At 38.8% G+C, this 21,404-nt stretch overlaps 5 protein-coding genes across 6 annotated transcripts; 1 reads left to right on the forward strand and 4 right to left on the reverse strand.

Moving 5' to 3' along the window:
- Window positions 1–10: 10 nt before the first annotated feature.
- Window positions 11–2,289, reverse strand: pmf1 (polyamine modulated factor 1). Its single transcript, XM_072433407.1, has 5 exons — window positions 1,996–2,289; window positions 1,711–1,816; window positions 1,511–1,611; window positions 1,218–1,413; window positions 11–81 (listed from the first exon to the last, which is right to left on the reverse strand). The coding sequence occupies exons 1-5, from the start codon at window positions 2,205–2,207 to the stop codon at window positions 19–21; spliced, it is 678 nt and encodes a 225-aa protein (XP_072289508.1). The 5' UTR covers window positions 2,208–2,289; the 3' UTR covers window positions 11–18.
- Window positions 2,290–3,615: 1,326 nt separating this feature from the next.
- Window positions 3,616–6,101, forward strand: tmx2a (thioredoxin-related transmembrane protein 2a). The gene is made up of 8 exons (XM_072437788.1): window positions 3,616–3,839; window positions 3,988–4,048; window positions 4,630–4,743; window positions 5,130–5,206; window positions 5,274–5,380; window positions 5,470–5,535; window positions 5,615–5,744; window positions 5,827–6,101. The coding sequence occupies exons 1-8, from the start codon at window positions 3,651–3,653 to the stop codon at window positions 5,995–5,997; spliced, it is 915 nt and encodes a 304-aa protein (XP_072293889.1). The 5' UTR covers window positions 3,616–3,650; the 3' UTR covers window positions 5,998–6,101.
- A 226-nt stretch (window positions 6,102–6,327) lies between these two features.
- zdhhc5b (zDHHC palmitoyltransferase 5b) lies at window positions 6,328–15,227 on the reverse strand. Of its 2 annotated transcripts, none has more exons than XM_072437786.1 (13): window positions 15,121–15,227; window positions 13,208–13,458; window positions 12,296–12,497; window positions 12,094–12,215; window positions 11,844–12,001; window positions 11,595–11,767; window positions 10,835–10,937; window positions 10,670–10,761; window positions 10,394–10,526; window positions 10,212–10,320; window positions 10,038–10,144; window positions 8,587–9,488; window positions 6,328–8,049 (listed from the first exon to the last, which is right to left on the reverse strand). In XM_072437786.1, the coding sequence occupies exons 3-13, from the start codon at window positions 12,442–12,444 to the stop codon at window positions 7,950–7,952; spliced, it is 2,148 nt and encodes a 715-aa protein (XP_072293887.1). In that variant the 5' UTR covers window positions 12,445–12,497; window positions 13,208–13,458; window positions 15,121–15,227; the 3' UTR covers window positions 6,328–7,949. The 2 variants fall into 2 exon arrangements, with proteins under 2 accessions (XP_072293887.1, XP_072293888.1); XM_072437787.1 differs by adding an exon at window positions 8,482–8,503 and having other exon boundaries at window positions 12,296–13,458.
- Window positions 15,228–15,678: 451 nt separating this feature from the next.
- On the reverse strand, window positions 15,679–17,878 carry clp1 (cleavage factor polyribonucleotide kinase subunit 1). The gene is made up of 6 exons (XM_072437789.1): window positions 17,792–17,878; window positions 17,290–17,575; window positions 17,120–17,227; window positions 16,859–16,978; window positions 16,630–16,767; window positions 15,679–16,553 (listed from the first exon to the last, which is right to left on the reverse strand). The coding sequence occupies exons 2-6, from the start codon at window positions 17,557–17,559 to the stop codon at window positions 15,867–15,869; spliced, it is 1,323 nt and encodes a 440-aa protein (XP_072293890.1). The 5' UTR covers window positions 17,560–17,575; window positions 17,792–17,878; the 3' UTR covers window positions 15,679–15,866.
- A 783-nt stretch (window positions 17,879–18,661) lies between these two features.
- Window positions 18,662–20,430, reverse strand: selenoh (selenoprotein H). The gene is made up of 5 exons (XM_072437794.1): window positions 20,378–20,430; window positions 20,169–20,298; window positions 19,420–19,562; window positions 19,087–19,204; window positions 18,662–18,814 (listed from the first exon to the last, which is right to left on the reverse strand). The coding sequence occupies exons 1-4, from the start codon at window positions 20,397–20,399 to the stop codon at window positions 19,089–19,091; spliced, it is 411 nt and encodes a 136-aa protein (XP_072293895.1). The 5' UTR covers window positions 20,400–20,430; the 3' UTR covers window positions 18,662–18,814; window positions 19,087–19,088.
- Window positions 20,431–21,404: the final 974 nt, after the last annotated feature.

The following is a 21,404-nucleotide window of genomic DNA, read 5'->3' on the forward strand; positions in this document are numbered from 1 at the left end:
ATTATTGATTTGAACAGTTCACAGGTCAGTAACATCAGGACTGAGGGCTGATGCCAGTTTTTCAAATTCTGTCACAGATATCTGGGGAGAAGAAACATTAAGTTATCGTTTCTTTATTATTTAGAATTATTGCTGTACAATTTCACTTTCAATAATGTATCAAGCATATAAGATGCCATCTATGTACAGAAAAACTTTACTGACTTTGAAACCATGTCTTAAAGCTGCAAAGTCACAATAACAGCCATCATAATCTAGATAATCCCAATATACAAGAGTGTGTAGATTGGGGGTGGGAATGCAGTGGAACGCTTATGATCTGGAGTACTCAATGTAAATAATTTTTCTATTAATTTTATTTAAATTTATACTTACTTACATTTATACCAGATTAAAAAAAGTAAATTATCTGTGTTTATTACACACAAAAATATATGTTTATCAATCCCCCCCCTAGTGTAGATGTACTTTAAGGTGCATGACAAGTTCGCAAGTTTTTTAAATTAATACTTTTTTTCAGTGGGATAGTTCCTGTGGTAAATATTTAACATAGTTTTACATCAATCAAGTTGCAATTTGTGAAGAAACATTGAAGAATAAATGTTGTACCGAGTTCTAAAACACAATAACAGAAGTCTGTTGTCAAGTTGTGGAATTAACTCTACCATTGTCATTACCCGATTTGGTACGGTTTTTGAACTGCACAAACCCAGATAATTTGCCACAAGCGCTGAAGTTGCTATAGTAACCATACTTAGGACAAACATTATTAGTTCAATCAATGCTTATTTACTTTTTTAATATAACAGTATTTCTGACAAATACCTGCTCGAAGTCCATACAAAATTATACATTTGAGCTGTTGAAAAACGCCAGAAAACAGAACAGAGCTGAGTAAAGTCTGACGTAAGATGTAAAACAGCTAAGTTGGATGATGAGCTAAAACGATCTAAATTTAAACTATTTAAATCTTAGAAAGAGTTTGTTACTCTTTCTAAGATTTAAAGAGCTTAATTAGGAATGTTCCAAATCGGGTAACGACGCCTATGTCACAGCCGCTGTCACAAACAGAACAAGGCAAAATCTTTAGTCAAATCTAAAACATAATCATGTCCGCTACGATTTAATGAAATGTGTAGTTTAACCTGTTATAATATGCATTTTAAGTTACCATTATGATCCAAACAAACAACCAATCTCATGCTTTATAGCCTTACCTTCCAGTCTTCTACGGCTGCTGAAATATGGTGCTCAGTGTGAGAAAGACGCTCTCTCCCTGCCAGCACCTTCTCTGTTAGGACAGCATTATCAGCTTGGATTTTCTTAAGCTCCCGCCGCATGTAGGTTTCCTGTTTTTGATAATATGGCATCAGAAAACTGCAAAGATCCTGTTCAGGGACTCCAGAGGGACGCCTAAGGAACAAATAAGATGAATTCAAGTCGACAAATTACACTTACATATGAAGCTGTAATGGAGGGTGGGTGGGGGAAAATAATAACAACAATATACCATGCAGGATCCATTTTATTCTTGGCATCACTCTCCAGTTTATCCAGTTCATAGAGTTTAGTCTCCAACCGTCCTTCTTCAATTAATCTGGTAATGTCAACCTTTAAAACACGATACAAAACACACTTAAAAGTAAAACAAGCATGTAGTGGAGCTGGGTGTATTAATGCATTGATTATACGTTTGTTTTAGTGACAAACCCGAATGGCTCCCTTCAATTCTTCAATAAACTGCTTATAAATGCTTTCCATACGCTGTGGGTTTTTCTTATGAAGTGGCCGAAAGGTGCTGGTAAATCTGTTGAAACTGCAGGAGAAACCAAAGAGACAGTAAAAAAAGGTGAATTGTTCTTCAAACTATTGTGTTATTGATGAGAAAATGCATGGTTATTATGAACTCGATGTTTTTATACTGGAGAATTAAAAAAAACAAGACAAACTGCGGACATTTCCAGCTGATTAAATGCACAATTAATTTAATCTTACCTGGCAATTTCAATAAAATTATCTAAACTCTTTTGCATCACTTTCTCGAAGAGTTTGAGTCGGCTGAATCGAGCTTCTGTTTCGTAGTCATTCGTCGCACTACTACTCGATTTAGTCTTTTTACAAGACGTTTTCGGAGCTTTAAGTGTTTTAGGCTCCGTCACAGCTTCTTCCTCAGTTTCTTTGCCAAAATCGCCGTCTTGTTGCTCCATTTTCACACGGTTTTGTTGCTCCGTTTCCACACGTTTTGCTGTTGTTTATGTTTTGATTTTGCCCGCCAGAAGCAATCCTTCTTCTTTTTAATATATAGGGAGAGGCAGTCGACATTTAGGTGCATTTACGCCACCTACTGTATTGGAGTGTGAACAGGAGACGTCTTCTTCTCCCCAAAGAAAGTAAGATTAAACCAAACAAACAAACAAGCAAACAAAAACACACAATAACTAAATTCTGTTAATCAGGCCTGTCTCCTTCAAGAATCTAATTGAAGTCTTCTGCTTAAGACCTTTAAATATGCCCCAGGTTTCTCAGCTCATTGATAATCCTCTGCCTTTGCTCGCTGTACTTGTCACACTGAATGATGACATGCTTGATTGAGTCTTCTTCACTGCAGTGATCACAAAGTCCTGTTGGATGCTTGTTTATTAAATGTAAAGACTTGTTAAGATCTGCTTAAAGGTATGTCCATTAAAGGAGTTTATCTGCTGCTGCATTGCGTTTTATACCCCTGTGAGCTGGGACCCCATGGCTGGGACCCACACACGCCAGAAGTACGGGAAGCGCTACGGCCCAATAAACTCATGGATCTATTACAATATCGACTACACTCAATATAATAGATCCATGACTGATATTATAATAGATCCATGACTGATATTATAATAGATCCATAACTGATATTATAATAGATCCATGACTGATATTATAATAGATCCATGACTGATATTATAATAGATCCATAACTGATATTATAATAGATCCATAACTGATATTATAATAGATCCATAACTGATATTATAATAGATCCATCATAACTACACTCGAATACACTCCGTCTGGGGTAGTGGCGCATGCGCAGTTAACTCCTCCTTCCAGAGTTGCCATGTCCACTGCTTTATAGCGACTTTGGGTTTCTTTTTTTTTGATGAGTAGTAAATTTTGAAAGAAAAAAACGAAAATTCTCAAAATTAAGGAGAAAAAATATATATATGTAAGAGCAAGATTCAAACTAATCACTTTGTGTACGTTTTACATCACTTTTTGACTTTTGTTTTCTCGTTTTCTGGTGTAAAGGTTGAGTTTTTGGACCAGGTTTAGTCTGGAGATTGAAAATGACTTTTGGATGTATGTTGAATGGTCACACATATTTGATGTGTAAAACTGTGTCCAGATTTCTTCCGTTGAAGCAAATCTTTATTTTTAATAACACAATTCGGTTCATTACAGATTCATTCACATTTTAAAGTCGTGGAACGTGTACACACAGCGTTTGAACAGAAAGTTATTTTTAATTTACTTTTTAATTGTACTTATTGTTGTGGGGCTGGACCGGGGCCGGGCTCGGGTCGCTTTCTCAAAACCTGGCAGCCTTTCCCCTCACTCCAGCTGTCAAATTCCACTTTGACGGCTGTCGTCCGGTGGCGTCTGCAGCGAGCATGGGCCTGGTCACGGGAGTTGTCACTTTCCTCTACCACTTGCCCCAAATATACAAATGGCTCCTCAAACCGTACTACGTCGTCTCGCTGCTTATGACCGTTGCGTTTGTCGCCGTGCGGAAAGCGCCGGGACTTTGCGAACACTTGGCTTCACAGCGAGAAGACGGCAACTCCTGCGACTTTGACTGGGTGAGTGTGACCATGGTGGGACAGGGCTGCACTAAATGTGGAGCTGCTGCTAAATATGGTGTGGGGTGTGTGGGTTGCGTTCATCTGCATGTGTGTATATATATATATAAAAATATGTTCCATTTATTTCCTATAACTTGTTTTGCAGAGAGAATGGGAAATTCTGATGTTCCTCTGTGCCATTGTGATGATGAAAAACAGAAGAGCAAGTAAGTGGCCCTTATACTTTTTTTGTGTGTGTTTTGACTTTAAACAATGAAGAAAGGCCTGATGGCACTGCACACATGGTGAGGGGTAAACAATCTCAAATACATGATTTATTTTTAAGCTGGGTCAAGATTGGCGCTGATAGTAATTGATAGTAGAAAAAGCTTCAGTTGTAGTCATCTGGACTCAGTTTGAAAAATAGACGTTTCGACTCTCATCCAAGAGTCATTGTCAATAAAAGAATTTAGATCGAGAACTCCGATATTAATACTGTTCTGTGGTAAGACCCGCCCATTGGGAGGAGCCTTCCTGAAGTAGAAAGAGTTGTTTGTTTCAACAGAAACTCCCCCCTTGAAATTTCTGTTGAAACAAACAACTCTTTCTACTATGGAACACGCCTGGACGAATGAGGGATTACACCGAGATAGTAATTGATGTTGTGTTTTTGTTTATTTGAAAGGGACAGTGCATATTTTTGAACATCTGTAACTCTTCTTTATCTGCAAAATGATATTGCAACTACCTAGTAACTACTGTTTTGTAAACACTCCTGATCTGGTCCTGATCTTCTTTCTTTTTTCAGTTACTTTGGAGCAGCACATTGGAAACATTATCCTTTTCAGCAAAGTGGCAAATGTCATTTTATTCTTCAGAGTCGACATCCGACTCGGGATCCTTTACGTCGTACTCTGTCTGGGTCAGTCACACACACACACAATAATAATAATAATCATTTAATCATAATCATAATAATTGTAGCTTTTCACTTAACAATGCCAAAAAATACTAATTCATCAAACAAACAAACAAAAAAGATAAAAACAGCAAATCACATTACATCCTAAATAAACTAGAGCAGCTGTTTTCAAACCCGGACTGAAACATCGTCCCAACAGAAGAAAATTCTAAAGAAGTCTGAACTTAAGATGTATAAAACTAAATACATTATAACTACTGCTTCTACTGCTACTGGAGATTAACAATGAGCCAACTTAATTGTGAAATTCAAACCTAGTTAATCCGTTCTACTAAATATGTAGGTATTGTATTCTTATAATCATTGTCTTCCTTTTAATCCCACAGCATTTGTGATGACCTGTAAGCCACCTCTGTACATGGGACCAGAATATATTAAATACTTCAGTGACCAGACCATAGATGTGAGTAAAGTAATGAATTAAAAGCCCCACGTTACTAAATGCAACTCGTGTTTGGATCCGTTTTTAGGAGGAGCTCCAGCAAGATAGTCGCGTCACATGGATTGTTGAATTCTATGCAAACTGGTCGTCCGACTGTCAGTCATTTGCTCCTGTTTTTGCCGAGCTTTCCCTCAAGTAGGAAATAATTTATTTCTGTTGCAATTTACCCCTTTAAAACACATTTATAAATATTAATACAAAGTGTTATACCTTGAATCTCACAGATACAACTGTCCTGGACTTCGGTTTGGCAAAATTGACATTGGACGCTATGGAGAGGTTTCTCAAAAGTTCGTTTTCTGTTGTTTGCAGTTTTGTTGTTTAGCTAATTCTCTGAGAGACGATTTATTGTGTTTATGTGTTGAACAGGTACAGGGTTAGCACATCACCACTGTCAAAGCAGCTTCCAACGTTGGTCCTAATCCAAGGAGATCGGGAGCTAATGAGACGCCCAATGGTTGACAACAAAGGAAGAGCTGTGTCTTGGACTTTTAATGAGGTGAAATGAGTAAAAAAAAATGACAAAGATGTTGAATTCACGCACTACTGCTACTGCAATTTTTTGTCTTTTTTTTTTTCAGGAAAACATTATCAGAGAATTTAACCTCAATGAGATCCTCCAAAAATCCAAAAAGCTCAATAAAAGTCGTGGCTTGAAAGAAGAACACAATGATTTTGAGCTAGAAGAGGAAAGTAATGAGCTTGAAACGAGAAACCAGACAGAGAGTTCAGAGAGCAAGAAAGACAAGTGATGGAGACTGTAATTTGAATGATGTTGTAAACTGTCGAAGGCATTATTTATAAATGTGGTATTGTGTTTAACAAAGTCTTAAACTGTGGTAACACATGTATGTGTGAGAAGATGGTTTGCTGCTAGTAGAATGTGCTTTATACATGTAATTGTATAGACTGGATTAAAACTTCTGTTGACGTTCACTTTCACATAAGAAAAACAAGCATTTGTTGACAGTTTGTAATCACTTTCAACATCGATTGTTCACTTAGTTTACAAACCATTTTTATTTGTCAAAATTGAGTATTAAAAAGCCTAAACTGAAATAAAAGTGTCAATCCAAGACTAATTATCATAATCATGACCTTTTTTATTTTGAGACATCATTTTTAAAAATTCATAAGGCCATTTTGGAAATGCATTTGTTACACATTTGTGGAACACAGTTATCACAGCGCACAATTGCAATATCAATGATTCTCTCAAACAAGAATAACACAGGTTTTGTTTTCATTTCCACACAATGGCTTCTTGTGCGTTTAGTGACGCGTCACCCATACAAGAACCAATGGGCCTCCAGGAGTATTCTTACCACTATGCATTCAGAACAAAGAAACATGCTCGAAACCTATAGCCAGGGGACAAAAACCAAAAACACAGTAAATTGGCTTAAATGATACTTGGACGCTTTAAGGTTTTCCCTCTTCCCAAAGATGTGTTGCTCATTAGCGCTTACGTTTTACTGCAAAAACTGAAGTGGGCAAATAAAATAATAATGCCCAGCTCTAAGCCTCACCAACCCAATTGTAGCAACTCTTTTTAAATTACTTGTACCTATTAGAGCATGAAAACAAAGGCAATCAAACAATTCTTAATCGGAAAATGGTACATAAAAAAGCATGAGAAAACATTTAACTATAGATTTCTTAAATAATGCAAAGCAAATTACAAAATGACCAGTTCCTAGTTACGAAATAAAAGTGGTTTGATTTAGCTACTATCAATTACATTAATTTAAAATAATATCACATTTTCTTGAAATACTAATCAAACAAACCGAAATAAAAAATGGCATCGTACAAGGTCCAATTATTTTCCCAAAAATAAATATGTTAACCTCCCTAACCTTACTTTTGGGCTGGCCTTACAAAAACTGCAACTAGTGTTAGGATCAACAAATCCCATAAAACAAACCCAAAACAATGATTTTAAAGCTTCAAATTCATTTTGCATAATGTCTCTAGCATTAGCATTGCAAACATACATTCCATAAGTTGCTTGTGCTAAAATTCAAATTTCTTTGTGGCTATAAAAACTAGGCTCTATTTCCACAATAAAAATTCAAAAGCTCACCATAACATGAATACCAGCAAAACTGGGCTGATGCAGCCATCAATATTTAACAGGCAATTGATTATAAATCGCTTTCTATCTTGCACAAGATGCAATTTCTCTAAAAGTCATCATACAACACTTTCTGACCAAGAAGTAGATGTCATACATGTATAAAATACTATTAAAAATAATTACAAAACTAAATAATGATGATGTGATAGCTGGACTCTTTGATCATTTACAGAAACAAATGCATTGTGGTCCATTCATACAGAAAAGATGACAGTTATTGGAAAAAATGGTGGTAATTGGTCAACGGTCATCATCTTCTTAAGATTCCCATTTGTTTTTTACATCCAGTCATTAAAGGCCATCCTCATCTCAACCGTTACTGACACTATATGCTAATGTACTGCATAAACTCCTATGTCGATCAAACCGCTGTGATGATCAGTCAATGGTTCCCAGACAGATTTTTCTGTGATGAAGATCCTTCGTTCAAATGGTATTATTACCAGTGATACAACAAATACTGCATTACAGTCAGTACCAGACTCAGTGGAAAACAGTCCTTCCGATGCCCTTACCAAATGAATTATATCCAGCTCAGTACAAAGCAGGTAAACAGTCTCTGAATTAAACCGATATCTCGTACGTGGTCCCTCCAACGCCCGTGACCTTCTTCACTCCAGGTTTAGATGAGCTGTGATTGGTTGCGACTGAGCGGGAGCTGGATCTGATCAAAAAACATCAGAGAAGGAAGGATGAAATGAAAGAGTTGAGATGGACACAGACTGATTGGCCGATATTTATACTTTATAGCGCATCAGGTATAGGCCTTAAAACACATTTCTGCTGAGACCCGGTTATCTAACCCCTATCCCAAAGCCCAAACCTTAGTGTTGGGATACGTTTGTTGTAATTTCAGACGTCTCATTTAGGGGAAATTATCGGCCATCAGTTGCTCTGGTTTCTGAACAATAGGTATCAGGATTGGCAATCAGTCAATCTCTAGGAGAGTCATGTTGATTTTACGACTACAAATGTACAACACAAAAAAGTACGCAAAAAGGAAAATAAGTAAGCAAAGACAAGAGACAGAAAGCATGCGGTTAGACAACTGCAAATGCACAGCTTGAGATTGCTGAGGTAGAAATCAAAGACTCACAAATCAAGGAGGAAGTGGAGGGCTGACTCAGACAAAGGGGGAAGAAGAGAAACATTAGAGACAGGAGAAGCAGATTGACCCAAGTTGAAACATGTCACTACTCACAGTGGAGCGTGCCGTCCTCCTGCAGCGGCGCCTCCCACTGTGGGACGAGGCTTGTGCTGATGCCCCGCCTCGCCAAAGGGCTGGGACTTGGCAAGGGAGAGGCTGCGCGGTGGTGGGGACAAAGGAGGATCTAATGAACGAACCCCCGGCGAAGAGGAAGAGGAGGAAGGCGTGCGGAGGGCTCGAGAGTCCTGGTGACGGTGAATGAGTGGGTGGGCTTCTGGGGGCTTCTGGGAGGAGGAGGGAGGGTTGGGGCTGACCGCACGCAGGTAAGCCCTGTGAGGGGAGGAGAAAGTGGCAGAGCCCTGGAGCAGCTGGCCTTCCCTCTGCTGGGCTATTTGAGCCGAGAGGAAAGGTGACGTGTAGCCTTGCAGGGGGCTCCCAGGAGAAACCATCTCAGACTGGCCTCTGAGTGTGACCCCAGTCAAATGAAATGGAGCATGAGGTTTCTGTGGCGACAACTCGTGAGCAGCAGACTCAAACTCCGGGCTCTCAGAGGGGGTCAACAGGCTGTCGTAGGATAGGCTGCCGTTGCGAGGAGTCTGATTAGCCAGACTTTTATAGCTGGTGTCTGTGGTGCCTTCTGACTGAAGTGCGGCTAGAGGATTGTGCGTCGTGTGAGCGGAGCGAAGACTGGAGGAGTGAGAGCCAGTGGACAGGACCAGAGACGATGGGTAGGAGGTGTAGGAGCGCCCAGTCAGAGAGTAGCCAGACATACCACCAGAAGGGATGCCAGAGCCCCCAGGACCCTCACCTCTGTCCCCTCCCCCTCTGCGCACACCTGCACCTCCCCCCACCACTGTGGTCCCATCCAGGCTGCTTGGTTCAGAGCGGTAGCTTGGATGACGACTGGACTGGAGGATAGTAGGGGAAGGAGAGCCGAAACTTTCACCACGAATTATCTGAAAGCAATAGTTCAGCATGTTTTCAGCAAGTATAAATAAATAAGGGGCACATTACTTATTGTTATTTAGAATGGCTTTACATCAGGCTGTAACATAAAATATGGGTGGTGGGGAAACTGGATGTGTGATTGGTCATTCATAAAATTACTGCACTTGGTACATTGACTGTTTTTAACATGTACTGGCACTGCATGCCAAAAGACCGAGTAGGGAGACATACATGGGAATACAATAACAGTATAAACTAAATTTCACATTCCAATCAATGCAGTCTTGTGGGAAAGGACAGATAAACTCCAACACACAGTCAAAGAGGTCAACACAGAAATAACACTGGCAGTGACTTACTGATCAATCGATGGCCACTGAATGATTTATTTAAATAAAAGCAAAAAGAGGAGGCAGCATGTTAACCACAAATCAAAGTAAAAGTCACCCAGCTTGAACTAGGTCAAGTTAAAAACAAATACAAAAAATAATTTTGGTGAATTTGCATTTGTGGAACCAATATTCACATTTGTATGTTACTTTGCAGTTTTGGCGTACCTTGTCTTGCTGAGTAGTGTGGTTCCTCCCTGGGCTGTTGCATGCAGGTCTGTACTTGAACATTGAAGGAGTGGGAGGAGTGGGCGCACCTGTCAACAGACTACGCTCTGCAAAAAGGTATAATTTATTAATCAACAATAGAGCCATGTAAGTGTATTAATGAGGTAATCTCACCCTCTGTGTCGGCACGGGGAAGCCCAGGGTACCGAAAGTCTGGCTTTGGAGGGGGTGGAGGTTCAGCGTCTGCCGACTGACTCTCTATGGGATCTAAACTACTTTTGGACTAAAACACAGCGACACATGCAAATTATTTAAAATACTGAACACGTACAAGGCTGCCCTTTGATTAAACATACCCGGGAGCTATGCCGGTCATTCTGTACGCCATTGTCCAGAACTTTTGCCTCTAGTTGGGCTTCAGTAAGCGATGGCCTAAGAAAAGGAGGTTGTATTTCCAATTCTTGAGGACGATGCAAACGACCCAAATATCTATGAAGCAAATATAGACCAGATTAATAACATTGGTGTCTGTGGCTTTCAGTAAAGAAGTTAAAGCAAAACTAAATAGCAGGAGGCCAATGCCAAACTTTCACCTTTATTTTTCAGTTTTTGAGAAAATGGTGGATACGCACCTTGGGGCTTGAGATCTACAAAGCACATATGTGATGTTTCTCGAACAGCCATTGGTAAAAGGATTAACGCCTCCTCGAAACTTTCCTGTGACCTACAGATTTTTTAAAAAGTAATTTAGTATGGAGCAAGTTTAAGCAAATTCAAGTGGAGAATATGTAATTTACCTGTTCGTTTGTAGTTCTGCCACGAGCCACCAGGACCATGTGAAAGCCAGTCAAGCCTGCAACTGGCACAAAAAATAATCCAGCTACACACATCACAGCCATACTGGGAAGAATGTTTAGGAAAAGATTCACCACAAATATGGTTTTATGTTATAGCAACAAGTCGGTGTAATCCCTCATTCATCCAGGAGTGTTCTATTGTAGAAAAAATTCAGTTGTATCATCTGGACTCTGACAAAATGTTTCAACTCTCATCCACGAGTCATTCGCAATCTGCGAATAGAGCCCGGGAACTCAGGTTTTATATCCTACTCTGAAATCTTAACCCTACATTTTGGTTTAAAGACTCTTTCAAAACATCTTTTCTGCATGCTTAGAATCGTCACCTCACTTTCTTGCATTGAGTGGTTTGTGACTTAAAGATGAAGATCTTCTGTGCTGATAGAGCCTCTTGTGGTGTGTCTGTTTAGTCTCTCCTAAGTACCGCTCTTTACAACTTTCTTCACTGCATTAGATAGAATAAACTACTTTGCTCTGTTTTTGTTTCGGCATCTTGTCCTTATGGTGAACCAGATTTTTTTTAAAGTGTTGCCTGCTCAGGCTGTTCTGGCAGGATTTACACAGAGTAGGATATAAAACCTGAGTTACCAGACTCGATTCGCAGATTGAGAATGGTTCTTAGATGAGAGTCGAAACTAAAACATTTTCTACATTATGTCATAGCAATTTGTATTATGTTACTGTCCAAATGAAAGGATACGTAACAGCTGAATGCGGTGTAGCCAGCTCATGCTGATGATGTAAAACGTAAACTAAACCAAAGCAAAACACATCTAGGATATGAGTAGTAAGCGACAATAAGAATAGAAAAAAATATCTATAGTTTCTTCGCCCAATGCAGTTGTTAACCCAAGGGCAGTGGTGATCAAAATCCTAAGAGGCAAATGAAGTAAAAAGATGAATTAATTAATGTTTACAATTGTACTGGCATTAGAATTTGACTCGGTACCTCAACACAGTTGTCACACACTGAACAGTGCGAGCATCTCGGAGGACGATAAAAGCGGCATGTTGAACACCATTTCATGCGAACCTGAATGCCCTTGATCTCGACAGTCTTATAGAGCGGTGCACGGAAGTCATCCTCTTTATCCTCATCTTCCTCCGCTGAAACAGATACAGGCATGAAAAAAAATCACTATAAAAATGTATACACAACAGCACCATGCGTACATAGATAGAAATGATGTATGTCTTACCTCTGGGGAAAACGCCGGGGTCCGAAAAAGTGGCCATACAGAAGTTGGCGAGGGTGAAAAGAAACATTACAGCAACATAGATGGGGACAACAGAAGATATGTGTTCTGATAACCATGGACACCTGCAGATTGAATGAGACAGATCCCAATAAAAAACAAACAAAAGAGCAAAAAAATCGATGCAAAAAAAGTAAGCACTTACGTAAAACAGAAAAAGAGAGTGGTGGATCCAACAAGGAATAAAGTGGCAGCTGAAACGGGAACATATCGACTGGGACGAAATGGACGGGGAGGAGCTGAAGCAGGACCTCCGACCCCTCCCCCAATCCCCCCACCAATGAAGCCTGGCATCAGAGATGAAGGCAAAAGATAGGACGACGCAAAGGTAGAAATCGAATGTCTACCTGGAGTGAAGGTGAACTTCAATGTTCAAAGTGACAAATACAGTCTTTGTGATAAGTCATTATCTTAAAAACTGTTTTACCCACATGCACAACACACACGCACACAAATATATATATTTAAAACATAATTCTATATAATTTGCTTCATTTAAACATTGGATAGTATTTTCTCTATTTAACGGGGTGGGAGATACAAAAATATGTGCACGTAGTAAGTTATAAATATTATTTGTATGGCTTAATGTAACTATTTGGTGCAGCAATAAAATCAAGTACAATGGCGGTTTGACGGCATCAAGTGCCACATCATACTACACTACTGCTCCAGAACGCAAAAGAACAGATACTTGTAGTCTCCCAGCACAAAATGTGTGCTTGTGTTATAAATTTACCACTTAAAAAAAAAAAAAACATTTAGGGAGGTAGTGAATAAAAAGCCAGCAGGAGCAGAAGCACAAAGACAATATAGGCAAGAGAGTGCAGCAGCTGATGATGACTTCTGTGATCGTCCCGAGAATAATTTATCTAGGCACTGGTTGGGTGGAAGAAACTGGATGGTGGCCAGACGACAGTTTTCAAATTCAAAGATGGGGCAAAGTAAAAGCAAAGCAAAATTCAAAAATATAATCCAGTTAAAAAAATAAAACTGTATTTACAGCAAAAAAGATAAAATTGCAAAATTGAGCTACTGTGGATCATTTGTTACCCACAGGATTGGAGTCTTTGTTAGAAGAGAATCAACTCATCCCGAAACAGCAACTGACAGATGCCACAGGAATGACACCGGCCACGTCGAGACAAGATGATGTTTTACACAACATTGTGTGCAGACACATGTCCTCTCCTATTGTGAATTCTTCTTTGGAAGCCATGAAGCAGCTGATCAAATTATCTGTTGCATAGTTTTCACTTATTTTCCAAAAAGTATCAATTCCAGTGTTTGGGTTAATACAAGATCCCCCTGTAGAAAAAAATAACAGTGATAGTTTATGTTTTCAATTTGTCATTTCATGAGAGAAACTGGCTTTTAAAATAAAAAAGTATGGCTGCACGTTATAAATTGCAATTTAAATGAAAATTGAGTTGGCAAAATTATAAAATTGCATTGATTGCGATTATTTAGAATTTTAGATAATAGAATCAAAAAACAAAAATATATGCAGTATATCCTGGCTTTTTATAGAAAACTCTTGACTAGAAAATTTCTTAGTAGTTCAGATCTCTGCAAAAATGTTCTGAAATGCATGACATTGCTGAATTAGTTTAGTCATTAATATTTCAGTCTTAGGTTATTTTAAAGTTAATGTTGTTTGTTGTAACTGCTGCCTCTTGGCCAGGGCTCCCTTGTAAAATAGTTTTTTAATCTCAATGGGACCCTCCTGGTAGAATAAAGCTTAAATGATAAAATAAAACAAATTAACTTAAATGTTAATGCTCCTGAAGTTGTTTACAATGTGTACTCTGTACATAATCATACTTTTTAAACATAAATCCCAAATCGAACTGCAAGTGCGATACTGCAGTTCTTTTCTCTTATTGTGCATCCCTTACAAAACGTAGAACTGACAGACTAACCCACCAATTTCACGTATAGAGAGTTATTAAGTGTAATTTTCAGCACTTTACAATCAAAAGATACATTATTCAGTTTAATAAATTGTCAGTTGCTCTGGAAACTGACCTCATTTATCACAATTCTGAAACACATTTAAAACATAATATTCAAATTAAATTCAGATGCATTCAGATTCAGTTATGCCAATACATCTGGTGCTATAAGACAGCTGTTAAATGAATGACAGGTGGTCAAATGTAACACACCTCTTTCTTACATTAGAAACTGCAGATCCACCAGGGACTGACTTATTTTACTGTCTCCGTTTGAAAGGTGTCGAGAAAACAGTGGAAGCTGATCCGAACAGTGTAATACGAGAGCTGCGACACACCCCATCCCTCAACAATCACCAACAAATATTGAAGCGTGGCCGTGGCAAAATAAGATAAGATAAGATATTCCTTTATTGTCCCACATGGGGAAATTTCATTGGTGCAACGCAGGAAGATACAGAGGTAGATACAGAAGAACAGATCACTTATAGGAAGTCTGAAAAACACTTTAAAATGTCACTTGTTCTTATGTGCCTCTGTCCCAGTGGATCTTAATCCTCTCCACGTAGAGTCTTGTCTGCCCTGCAACAGTCTGCATAAACCCTGCCTGAGTAGCCCACTCAAGCTATATGTGCTTATAAAAGACGTTTGACGTTTTAAGTACAGTAGAGCAAAGCTATGGTTCGATTTGCTGACATCTGCCACAGTCAAATCATACAACAACGTACCTCTGCAAACAATGAAAGTACAAACCACACGGGCCTTTTTTGTGTGGAATTAACATTTGTTGCGAAAATAAGCCGGTAATAAACGCATGATAATCAATTAAAAAGTTACCTTGCTTGAGAAGTTTTTACGACTCTAATCAGTTCTCCACCACTGAAGTTAGCTAAACTGGCTAGCATGGAAGAATGAACCTGAGTAGAGAGCCTTTCTGTGGCAAACTGCTCATCGAGTTAAATTATAATCCTCTTACATTACATCTCTGAGAACAGGCGAAATCAATTTAGCTTACCTAAGTTCGATTAAATTGGTTGTTTTGATTTCAGGGTGTTGGTCGTTTCGGTCATCCTTGCGTTAGCAGCAAACAAACTCGTTAGCTAGGCCGACATCGGAATCCAGGAAGTAATACCCTATGACTCAAATGGGTGAGCAACCAATCAGAAAGCCCGTGAGCGTGTGCTCAGTTTAAAGATAAATATAATAATATTCTATTAACTTATAACGATATAAAGATGTAATTTTGTTTATTGAAGACCATCTGTGCAAAAACTATAAAACAAGTATTATGAACGTAGACTTTCCACAATTGTTTGTCAACATTTGGTATTTTATATACCATATAAATGTAAATATGCTCATAAGAAAGCTGTATTGGTATAATAACCCTTTTTATTTAAGATGACATTTTATTTTACTAGTTACATAAAAGGACTTTACAAGACAACAAGTGAAGTCGGAGAGAACAAACTGTATTTTATTGTTGCTTACAGAACAGAACAATCTAAAAACTGTTAAACTTGGGGGTTGGAACATGGTTTTCCCTTGTAATATGCAATGTGTTTTGCATAGTTTATATGTTGTAAAAATACTGCAGTAGGTAAGGAAGGATATTTAATATTCCTGTTTAATTATTTGCCGTGTACTAATAATTAAAAGTGGACAAACGTTTCTTTGAAAAGTTGTGCAGAATTTAAATCACGTACTCTCAGCCAATTACAAAATGTATGAAAAAAATGAATAACTTCTGAAGGGGAGTTACTACTTCATGTCCATAAATCTAATGTCCATTATCAGCAGTGTGTGTCTTGGAAGAGGCCGTGGAGCTGGCGAGAGCACTTTCATCACCTGAGTTTGAGTATCCACATTTGTCACAACAATAAAACCGCACACCGGGGTCTCAACAATACCCTTCCTTACCCCGTCTTCGCCATCATCTGCACTACTTACACTTAACACATGATATGTAAGATCTCTCCCTGGAGTTACTGGCACCAACTTCAACTGTGTATCATCTTGAGACATTCCTAGAGGAAGGCATGAGTCCGGGATTGATGGCGCTCCAATTTTGTAGATCCGAACATCAGAGAAGCGCACTTCATAAGAGAATGGATAAAAGGTAATGCCACGGAAGCCATAAAAGTATTCACGGATCTTCTCATCGCGCGTATCGCGGCGGCACTCCTTGGATCGCTCCACAACTCCCCCAGATTTGGGAAGGAGCACAACTCTGACAAAGTGGGGAAGGTCTCTTTTTAGTTCATTGTAGAGCCTCTCGTGGTCAAGTACCAACACCACATCAACTTCAAAGGCAGAAGCGCAGTGCACCAGAGCTTGGTATCCAGAGCCCTTCACCCATCCACAGGTGTTGATGATGCATCCTCCCACACTTGCCTTTCTGTTCACCTCACAGCGTTGTGAAAATACCTCAGCTAAGCAAGATGTTAACTGTTATGAACAATTAACAATAAAACCTGTTAATAAAAGCATGTTTGAGTGACAAAAACAATGTCTGTTATCTTACCTTGTTGTAAAGTTTGATGTTTGTTCCAGGGGTGGTTGATCCAAAGTGGTACACCAGTGGAGCCTGAACTGAAAAACCCTCCTCAACATCGGCTGGCCTTTCAATGCATAGAGCAGACACTGTTCCGGGTACAGACACCTGAGGAATATTGTATAAATTCATATTAATTCTTATTTCTGTGAATATGTACGGTTCTGTGATAATGCAAATGTCATGAAAAAACATTCACCCCACTTTGACCAACGTCCAGCTCCACAAATGTTGGCCTTCTTCCCACTCTCACGGCGTAGCTGAGGAGCAGACGACAGACTGTTGACTTGCCCACATCAGTAGGGCCCACAATCATTACCTGAAAAATAGAAGCAATTGAGTTGATTTACAAGACCTCCATGCAATTCAGAACATCCTTATAGACAGCAAGGTAGAGCAGAGGATATGATTTATTATTTAAATTAATTAACTTAATGCCATTAAATATATACAAATGTACCCTTGGTCCTCTCTCATTGTCCTTCTCTGCTTGTTTTCTCATCTGCTCCAGTGCAGCATGGGTGTTCAGGTAAAGCAACATCGGGGTGTCCTTAGAGACATAAGCCACCTGTAATAGAGAGCTGGTTAGAATCGACCAAACAATAAAAATGCATATAACGGTTTACTCACCTCTGGTTTCCCATACAGATTTACACTACACCCTTGCCAGGTAAACACAGCGATCTTAGCACCAGGACCAAATGTATACTTCTTGTTTCGATTGAGCTCTGAACCGAACACCTCCGCCATCCCAGAGAGCAGCTCCATCTCAACTTGTTCAGCTCCATCGCCCGATTCCACCTCGAACCTGAGCTCAGTCTCCTTCTCCAGATCGAACCTGGTGCCGACCTTTCCTGGCGGGACGTCCTCAACTGGGTTTTCCAAAACCTCCGTGGCCATCTCTGTAGTTCGGGGTCTATATTAAAACATTACACACTCCAGATAATAAACTGCTGATGAGAAACTCAAAGCTGATTTCACGTTAGGCCAAAAAGACCCGGAAAGTATCGTAGAGTTTGTTCTTCGCACTAATAAACACAACTATCGCAGACAAGCCTCATAATCAGTTAATCAATAAAATATATTATGCGTCTCTTACACATTTCATTGTGTGAAAATAGATTTAACTTACAACTTCGCACGTTAATCTTTGAAAAGTCGCTCTTTAGTTGAAGAAACACTGGCGGTGGCGTTGTATGGTCGCGTGCTGATGACGCAAGCCTCGCGTGACGTCACAACATCCGACAACAACACCAAAGACTAGAGTAAGCTAGATGTCGTTCTGATCGATATCGGACACTAAAACAGTATTGATGCCAAAAAGCTCAGTTTTTCGATGTTCAAATCAGGAGTCCAATAGTAAAAGGTCAAATACGAACTCAGTGGCTACAAGCGATCAAACGAGTCAAAGATGGCAAGACATGGAGCCCAAATCAAAGTGGACCCACGTTTGCAGTCGTTAGTTCACGTAGGCCTAGTGAGCATACTTTTTTTTTTTTGCTTATAGTTTATTATCAAACTAGATTTCTTTTCTCTGCTGACACTGGCTCATGATGCTGTCTCATTTCAAATTTCAACCCTCAAGATTGACAAGAAAACATTTATGACTACCTAGAAAAATGTGTAGGCATCAAGACTTGTAATTTCTCATACGCTCCTTAGTGTAGACGCCGGGGGTCGCCGGAAGGATAAAGTCTAAAGAATAAAGTCGGACTGGGCAACGAATTACCCAGAGTATAAAAATCTGGAGAATAAAGTCTAACTGCAGGGGGTGGCGGTAATGTAACACTTGGATACCAGCCGTCATAAAACACCAAAGAAGAATTCTTGTGCCATGGATCTACATGAATTATAACTTGAATATTGAGTTGTACATATAACACTGATATAAGCAGCATCACATATTACATAAGACGGATGTTATAAAACGCATTTTTATTGTTTTATGAATTACACTTAAAACAACCTTAAAACAAATAAACAAAAAAAGCGTGTAGAAAAGACAACTGGATTATACTTTCAGATTTTCCACTAGGTGGCAGTCTTGTTCCAGGCAATGAGCAGCAGAAGCGTTTCATCAGAAGAGAGACTGAGATCATCTCCTTGGTCTGTCTTCATCATGCTGCTTCAATAGCCACATCTTCTGAAAACCAAGCTGCACAAAATATTTTATACAGCAGGTTTTTGACCTGTTAGTATTGGCATATAATTAATTAACTTTGTACAATTAAGAATGTAATCCACATCTGCTATATACTGGATGGATGGTGCTATATACTGTTTTATTTTTATAAGCATCTTAATGAGGAGTGCATTAATGTGCAATTGTTAGATAATTGGAGACAAATTTCCTTAGAGATTAAATAAAATGTCCATCTAAGGTTATTTGTTGGTCCATAATATAAATAGATGACAAGATTGACAAACCTTCACTTTGCATCTTCAGCCTTCAGAGCCTCGTCTAAAGCAGCTACCACAACACCTGGTTCAGGAAACTTTAGCTTTCGAGGTGGCCCCTTCTTTATTCCAGTCCATAATATTTTTTCTAATAAAGAGAAAATGTGTAAAGATTAAAAAAATTAAATAATCAATGTCATACAAAACAATAACACAACTAGAATTAGTCTTCTTTATGGTGCATAGACGTGTATATGGACTGAATTAATTGTATAATATGACACAAAATTGTACCAAACAAAGACTTCAGCTTCACAAACCGTATCAAAATCAAAACATTTATCAAAAATACCACCTCCTTACCATTGTCTCCATCCTTCCAGGTAATCTCAAAACTGTTCCTGCGAGGTTTATGTGGGTTGAGAACGACCGTGAGATCAGGGCGCGCATCGAGAAGTGCAGACTTCACCTCCTGTGCATTTCGCCCATACACTCGTCAGCTTTTGCTACAAGGAATGACAACATTATTGCAAATCAAATATAGAATATAATATATAATAAATATAGAATAACCGTTTTGGTTTATTGAAGTGAGGGTTTGGGGTTTATATACAGGATATGTATTAATGTATTTACTGTTTATTTGATTAGGGACAAACACAACAAAACAAGTACAAAAGTTTCCAACCGATCAGATTCCACTTAATGCAATATTAAATGAGTTTAGCAACAATAAAGTATAAAAGTATTCATAAAAATACAGTAGATATTTCAAAAATACCAAATGTATAATAGGACAGTAATATACATTTACACATCCAGAGACATAAGCTCTGTCACTCACATCCAGCCACCTGGAACTTCCATGTATTCAATTACAGCGGTTAATATTTGTAATACATGAAAAGAAACATTCTGTTACTGGGCTCAGATCTGACCTGAAACGCATCACCTACTGTAGGCTACTTGTCTCCATGGAGATGGATAAGTTAATGCTGTATACCTTGGTAAATTTCAGGTAAAATCTCCATGGAGACGAGGTGACAGACCATCCATTAGAAAAGTTAAGGCTAGATAAACTGCACCTTTCCTTTGAAAAGTGCCCTGCTCACCAGTGCTCGATCACCACTCTCTCGCCCTCTTCGCAGACTTTCTCTTCTTCGTTTTCAACCAAAGTTTTTAGTTTTCCAGGTGTTTCCTCCGCCCGGACATCAGCAGCTTTGCGTTTCATTCCTCGACGACCTTGTGAAAAACACAAAATAGTAAAAACAATTAAATAAACGTAGTATTTTACTTCAAAACACAACTGACGAACACAAACCTGATTTGGAGGCCATTTTCATTACAAACCTTTCGCGCTTGCTTTTCTTCTGTGGTTTTAGAGGAAGCTTAGTTCAGTACGTTATACTGCCATCTAGTGTCATTACTAAAACTCAGGCTATTTCAAATGGTCAATTTTATTTTTTGTCAAATGGTTTTCCTCAATAGCTGGGCTTCGATTAGAGTATTTATGCTATAGTTTACTCCAATACATACTCCCTTTTGACAAGAAAATGAAGCAAGACATTTAAACCTGGTGCCAATTGTTCAGATTGATATGTCCCACACGGGTCGCCTCAAATGAAAAGTGTTTGTATTTACGAGAGTTTTAATGAGAAATTGTCATTTCAATACGAAAAACAGAATTGGTTCTGCTGAAAAAACCCATTGAACAAAAAAAATAATTTATAACTAAAAGCAATAGGCTGCCATAATATTTGTTTACGAGTGTAAATGTTTGAATTTTGGAATTGGTTAAAATAAAAGTTTCTCAATAATCATCACTAATGATCTCTCTCAGTTATCAATATGATAAATAACACTTTGTTGTCAGATCTAAGATCTGAAATTTGTCTTGCTTGAACACAACAGCAAAATAAACTATATTCATTAATTAATTTTCTACCGCTTGTCCCCTTTCAGGGTCACGGGTGACAAGAGCCTATCCCAATGACTTTGGGCCTTAGGCGGGGTACACCCTGGACAGTGGCCAAATCATCGCAGGGTTAACACAGAGACATATACATTACAGACAACCACTCACTAAGGCCAATCAAGAGTTGCCCCAGTGGAATCATGATCTCCTTCTTGGGAGGCAAGAGCGCAAACCGCCTTTGCCACGGTGCACCCCAAAATAAAGTATACCCTTTTTACCCCCCTCTATACCCCCTCTAAAGTATGTACTTTTTTTAGATAAATAAAATGCATGCATGCAGGCACATAGTACCCCAAAATAGCCCTAAGTAATTATTGGGGTGCAGGGTGCAAGGTGCGAGTCTAAAGCTGCACCAAACAGCTTTTGTTTTCAC

Source organism: Eucyclogobius newberryi, unplaced genomic scaffold (assembly GCF_026437365.1).
Source record: "Eucyclogobius newberryi isolate DKJ021-1_F unplaced genomic scaffold, fEucNew1.0.hap1 SCAF_11, whole genome shotgun sequence".
NCBI classification, from domain to species: Eukaryota; Metazoa; Chordata; class Actinopteri; order Gobiiformes; family Gobiidae; genus Eucyclogobius; species Eucyclogobius newberryi.